The sequence below is a fragment of the Photinus pyralis genome, unplaced genomic scaffold (assembly GCF_008802855.1).
Source record: "Photinus pyralis isolate 1611_PpyrPB1 unplaced genomic scaffold, Ppyr1.3 Ppyr1.4_LG6, whole genome shotgun sequence".
In the NCBI taxonomy this organism is placed as follows: domain Eukaryota; kingdom Metazoa; phylum Arthropoda; class Insecta; order Coleoptera; family Lampyridae; genus Photinus; species Photinus pyralis.
Genome location: NW_022170663.1, coordinates 13,208,303 through 13,214,455, shown reverse-complemented (window position 1 = coordinate 13,214,455; position 6,153 = coordinate 13,208,303). Strand labels below are relative to the sequence as shown.

Genomic DNA, 6,153 nt, shown 5'->3' with positions numbered 1-6,153 from the left:
ACTCATGCGCCCCCCCCCCCCCGAAAAAGGAAGGGTTTTGCAGATTTTTTTAAGTGTATTTCAAACAACTTGCTGAACAGTATTGAACATTACACTAAAGGAGAAGGCGCTGTGTTCCAATGACGTATTGGCAAAATTATCAATTAATTTATCCTTCGCGGTTCCATGAGGGCCCCGGCCGCTCGGGCGGCCTAGCGGCCTGGGCCAGTCCGGCCCTGCAGTCAAGCTGCATTGATTGTTAAGGGTTAGATAAGCCTTGATTGAGAAGCCTAATCGAAAAAGTACGAATTGTTTTGGCTTCTACTCCCCAAAATTAATAAGAAAATGTGTTTTCCCGAGAAATTTTGGTGTAGTCGATTTTTGGTAAAAAGGGAAAAACGTTATTAATTGATTTTGCAGTTTTTTGTAGGTTTTGAAGCCCCTGAATGTGTTGGAGCTCTTGAATGAACCTTTTGACGTTATTGAAACTAGATGCTCTTAGTTTTGAAAATTGTGCTTTCGAAACTCTAAAGGTTCATGAAGCTGTTGAAGTTCCTGAACCTTTGAAGCTCTTGGGTATTTCTGAAAATGTTTCCAGATTTTTAGGTTCTTGGGACTTTTGAAGTTTTTGGAACGTATTTGCTCTACTGTGGACGTAGATCTCTTGCACTTGAAGCTCGCGAAGCTCATGTGAAACACCTTGCGTCTTTAGCCCCCCTGAAGCTCGTGTTGACCTGGAAAGTTTTTAAACTGTAAGGACAATGAAGTGTGTTTGGATCTTAAAGGACTTGGGCCTTTTGAATATCTTTAAGTCTTGAAGGTATGACAGGTTTTTTCGGGAGAAAATTTACCACGGCGCCGTCGTCCGAGTTACCTCCTCGCGTTAAACGGAAAAAGAAAGAGAAAACTTGCCCGCAGGTTCGATACCGATGCCGATTCCGACCTCGAATCTCTTCGCCGGAACGCGCTATTCAAAATCTCCGGTTTTTCACCTCTCACCCCCCTCCGCGCACCTCGACGACGATGTTCCCCAGCCGCTCAGGAGAATTTCCCAGGTCCCAAACTCTCAGAATCGATCCGAAATCGTCTCAAAAAGGTCCGATAAAATTTTCATCAAAATCGGTTCGTTTTTAAAGAAATTAAAAATATAAATCGAGTAAACGGACGCCGATAAAAATTCGCCGTTTCCATACGGTTCGAGTTAGGGAATCGAGCCGCCGGCTAAGGTAGGTAGTGATAGTTGGCGCAACTTTCGGCGAGGTTAAGAAAATTCTCGGGGCAACCTACGGGGTAGCTGCCATAAGAAGCGAAAAAATCGAAAATTTTAGAAAAAAATTCGTAACGAAAACGTTACCGAATTTCCCCATGCGGTTTTCGGGAGATCGCGGGGGACGGGGAGGAGCGTAATCGTGCGGGGGTAGCATTCCGGGGAAAATTCGAATTTGGAAATGGCGCGAAAAGGTGGTTTTTCGCATTTTCCAACTTTAACGCCTTCCACAGGCCGAACCGTTAGAGTTAGAGCAAAACGTACAATTGCGCGATTGTAGATCTCGACGAGATCTACGAGACGAGAAGTCGCGGGTCGCCCTACCACCCCCCGGAGGGGGGGTGAGAGGTGAAAAACCAAGAGCTTCAACACATTCAGGGGCTTCAAAACCTGCAAAATCAATTAATACCAAAAGATCCAGGAGCTACCAGAAATTAAAAGTCTGAAAAGCTTAAAACCTGTCATACCTTCAAGACTTAAAGATATTCAAAATGCCCAAGTCCTTTAAGATCCCAAAACACTTCATTGTCCTTACAGTTTAAAAACTTTCCAGGTCAACACGAGCTTCAGGGGGGTTAAAGGCGCAGGGTGTTTCACATAAGCTTCACGAGCTTCAAGTACAAGAGATCTACGTCCACAGTAGCGCAAATACGTTTCAAAAACTTCAAAAGTCTCAAGAGCCTTAAGATCTAAACAATTTTTCAGAAATACCCAAGAGCTTCAAAGGTTCAGGAACTTCAACAGATTCATGAACCTTTAAAGTTTCGAAAGCACATTTCTCAAAACTAAGAGCATCTAGTTTGAATAACGTCAAAAGGTTCATTCAAGAGCTTCAAGGGCCTCATGAGCTTCGAGAAAAACTTAGAAAAGCTGTAATAACTTCAAAAGGCTCAAGCGTCTCAAGATCTCTAGGGCCCAATATATTCTCAATAACTTCAGTGTCCACAACAGCTTCATAACTTTGTAGGACAACATGCGTTTGAAGAGCTTCATAAATTTCAATGGTTGAAGGTCGAGCTTCAAGTGCAGATCTATACAATAGCGCGAGTACGTTTTGGAACTCCATAAATCCCAAGAACCTCCTAGACCTCAAAAATTTCGACCATCTCTAGAACGTTAACTGGCTCAAGGACCGCAAGATGCTCAAAGCCTTCAGGTTTCTCACGAATCTCAAAAAAGTCGAGGACCTGAAACCCTCCAGAGAAAAGTTTCGAGAACCTCGAACGATCAACTCCCAGAAAATTATTTAAGGTTCTCATTAAAGGTCTCGAGTATTGAAAAAAAAACCTTTAAAAGGTGTAAGAGTCACTGCTAGACCCTTGGAGACAGTCCTTTACCATTGAATAAATTCAACGACCTTACGTAAAAAGAGTAGTTCAAATGAACTAGTGACGCAGACGACGACGCATTGATTTTTCGTCACAACGTAATGGCGGGTCACTGCGAAATCGAATTCGACAAAGAAATTTATCATCCCGGAGAGGTTTTAAATGGAAACGTGTACGTTACATTCACCTCCGAGTGTACGGTTAGGGGTGGGTTAATAATTATCTAAAATGCATGCGGTTAATTAAATTTTTCTCAGACATAAAGTTAACGTTTATTGGACGCGCCAAGGTGTTCTGGAAGGAGGGGAAAACGTGCGTGTACAGGCGCGAGCCCTACTTCGACGTGGAGTCCAGTTTATTAACAGGTACTTAGGGGGTGTTCAATTTGTCAAGGAATAAACGAATTTCAGGCGAAATGAAAATCGAGCCCGGCCGTTACGCCTATTCCTTCGCGTTTGAACTACCGGACAGTCTGCCGTCGACAATGGACGCCACGCAGGGGAGCGTCAAGTACAAGGTGCGCGTGGACGTCGACAGGGAGTGGACCTGGGATTACAACTGCGAGAAGGCCTTCACCGTGTTCACCTGCAACAGTCTAAGCTCGATGAGTGCCGTAAGTGCTCCAGGAGTTGCTCTAGAAAACTCACCGCGCGTTTCAGGCCCCCGTCGAGTGCGTTAGCGAGAAGACACCAATCTCGCTCGGCTCTGAAGGACCAATTGAGCTCACGCTCTGTCTTCCCAAAGCCTGCTACGCGCCTGATCAGGCCATCCCTTGTACGGCAACGGTCAAAAACGACTCGGGCGCCACCGTGAATGAGCTACGTTTCCGAATGGTGCAGGTGAGACTGAAAGGTGATGTCTTAATTGTGAACGTAGGGCTTTTCTTTTCATGCCGACGGGAGAGTACACGAAAACGTGCAGGGCAGTAGCGATGAACTCACCGTCAAGGATAGCGCTGTTGCGCCCCATACAGTTAAGAAGTGTAACTTTGAATTCAGGGTTCCAGCTGACATGTTCTTCGGGGCGTTGCCAAACTGCAATTGCATCAAGGCGTTTTGGACATTAAAGGTCTGTAACTAACATCGCCGAAGCTACACTATCAACTTTGACTTCTAGGGGGAGGCGTGCCTATCTTTTCCTCACACGAACTTGCACATCGAGATGCCTTTGCACCTGGGATCGGATGGTGCATGAAAATGGGGTTATGCAATACATTTCATGTAGCCTTATCGTTAAACGCGTTTAGCTATAGCACAAGCTTGATAAACTACAGTAGTAATTGTTTGTTGAATTCTGTTAACTAATAAAGTTCGTAATAGTACTTGATCACATATGAAAAGTAACAAGTAACAATACGCATTACTGGATTTCCTAATTTAGAAATTTTACCTCGGCGAATTAAGTAAACATAATTACTGGTAGCTAATTAGATATGTCTGATTTGGTTGGGTATAGTGTCACTGGAAGCGCGCTAATTTGTGAAGATGCGTTAGTCGTGTTCTCGGTATTTAAGAGCCGAGCAAACAATTCCAGAAGTTTTAATTTTGCGCGTTATCGTATGATTTCGCCGGGCTAGTTGGGAAACCAAGCGTTGTATTGACTAGACCAGACGAACTACATTCAAACAATAATCCTTACTTGAATTTAACCCGTGCGATTAATTAACCGGGCTCGACATGAGTTCTAACAAGAAAGACTGACCATAGAAACGCAAAGCCAAAGAAACACTTACACAATAAAATCCATTTAATAAAATTACAGGAATTATTATAATGATTTTGTTTTGTTTTCCTCTTTCCTGATAGCGTTGGCTATTGTGCCCATCAATAGCTATGTTGGTAAGTACGAATTACATACTATCCCTAGATTTCCAATGTACGTGTGTGAATTATTATTTTATTTTATTTTTTATTATTTTTTTATTTTTTAGGACCCTACATAACTTCACCAGACACAGACACAGACACTAAGCGTTACTTGATTTTAATCCGTGCGATTAGTTAACCAGGCTAGACCTGAGTTCTCACAAGAAACACCGACCATAATAATAATAGGTAACGTTTATTAATCCATACCGTAACATGAATAGTTTACGTCACATAACATGCCTCCTGGATAGGTTTCCCTTTTCACCTTCGAAAAGAACTCTGGAACCTTTTTGGCGGTTTCTGCGATTTTCTGACCGATGTCGGCCATTTCGTTCGAGAGCAGCGTCCAATAGTATTGCACATTTTCCCTGGCCCTATCCTGCAAAGCCACCCGATCTCTAGGAACCTGTTTTACCCACCATTAGGTTGCGAATCCCGCTCTGCGCCTCTTCTGCCGCTTGTTCGATTTTCTGAAATGAAGGCCTATGTAGGCCGTCGACGCGTTTGCGTGATACTTACGTTTGTGTCCACTTCACGTAGTGCCCTACGTGGTTGTTTTTGGAAGTTAGTGTCGCCGGCGAGTGGCTCCTTTATCTATCAACAAAAGTTTTGATAACACCCTTGTAATTCCCATAAATTTTCAAAAATCAGGGAATAATTGACCTGCTTTTAGCTTTATTACACATCAAAATTTAAATTAATTATATAAATAAAATGTTGTAGCGAATATTCCAGAAATCCAGATAGACATCGAGGCGCAATGAAAGATTAGTCATCGGAAATAAAAAGCGAAAGCGAATGTGACGTAATCTTTCCCCGAAATATGATTATAAAAGTAATTATGGTTTTTCTTTGTTTTTTATTTCAAATTAGTTAAATTAGTGGAAGAAGGAAGCTGAATTCCAAGCTTTCTTAAAAAAAATTGTGCTTACCGGTATTCCAAACGCATCTGAAAAAGAAAGAACGTTCATGAAAATCCCACCCAAAATGGCGGCGATGGCAAAATCTACTTACTGTTTTGCGTTAACACATAGAGCCCACAGAAAACTACTAAAATTGAGTAACCCCTCATATTCAAAACTCAGCAAACGATCTACGAAGAAATTGACCAGTGAGCGCCTTTTATTGATTCCCGGATTAATCGGTGACGATAACGGACCACGCAATAAGAAAAGACCCATTCCCATTCCCATTCCATGCGGTGATAACGCATTTTTAACTAGAGGAAAGTGGTAATGATTGCCAAAGCGAGGAACGTGCCCAAAAAAGGCGCGAAGAGGGTGGGTCGTATTCAAAGATTAAAACGAATACCTTTCCCGACCTTGATGACCTTGACTGTTTCCATTGATCGATTTTGGTCGCCGAAATAATTGGGAGGAAGGGTTTGGTCGGGAGAGATTTCGGCTTATCGGCAATGGGGTCATCCCGCCTTCATTTTTTATTTCTGATCCACAAAGTACATTAAAAATAAAAAGACCCGTGTGTCCTCAATTTTTATTTGCGAGTAAAATAAACCCAAAATAAATTATTGAAAAGCTGTGTTTTTAGTCCGAATTTGAAACGCTTCAGACTAAATACGTCACAAACCTACAACCAATCACGTAGAAGTGAGCTGGCAACCTTACGCGAGGGTCTGACGTTTGTCACATTTGACGTTTTGAGAGGGATGTTTAACTGCATCTAGCACGACAAGTGCCTGTGACAGATGACG

General features: G+C 42.6%; 1 protein-coding gene across 1 annotated transcript; it reads left to right on the top strand.

Annotated features, from left to right (window-relative positions):
- The first annotated feature begins 2,653 nt into the window (after positions 1–2,653).
- Positions 2,654–3,888, top strand: LOC116174388 (arrestin domain-containing protein 3-like). Its single transcript, XM_031492305.1, has 6 exons — positions 2,654–2,781; positions 2,832–2,939; positions 2,985–3,187; positions 3,234–3,413; positions 3,451–3,642; positions 3,691–3,888. The coding sequence occupies exons 1-6, from the start codon at positions 2,676–2,678 to the stop codon at positions 3,766–3,768; spliced, it is 867 nt and encodes a 288-aa protein (XP_031348165.1). The 5' UTR covers positions 2,654–2,675; the 3' UTR covers positions 3,769–3,888.
- The last annotated feature ends 2,265 nt before the right edge of the window (positions 3,889–6,153 follow it).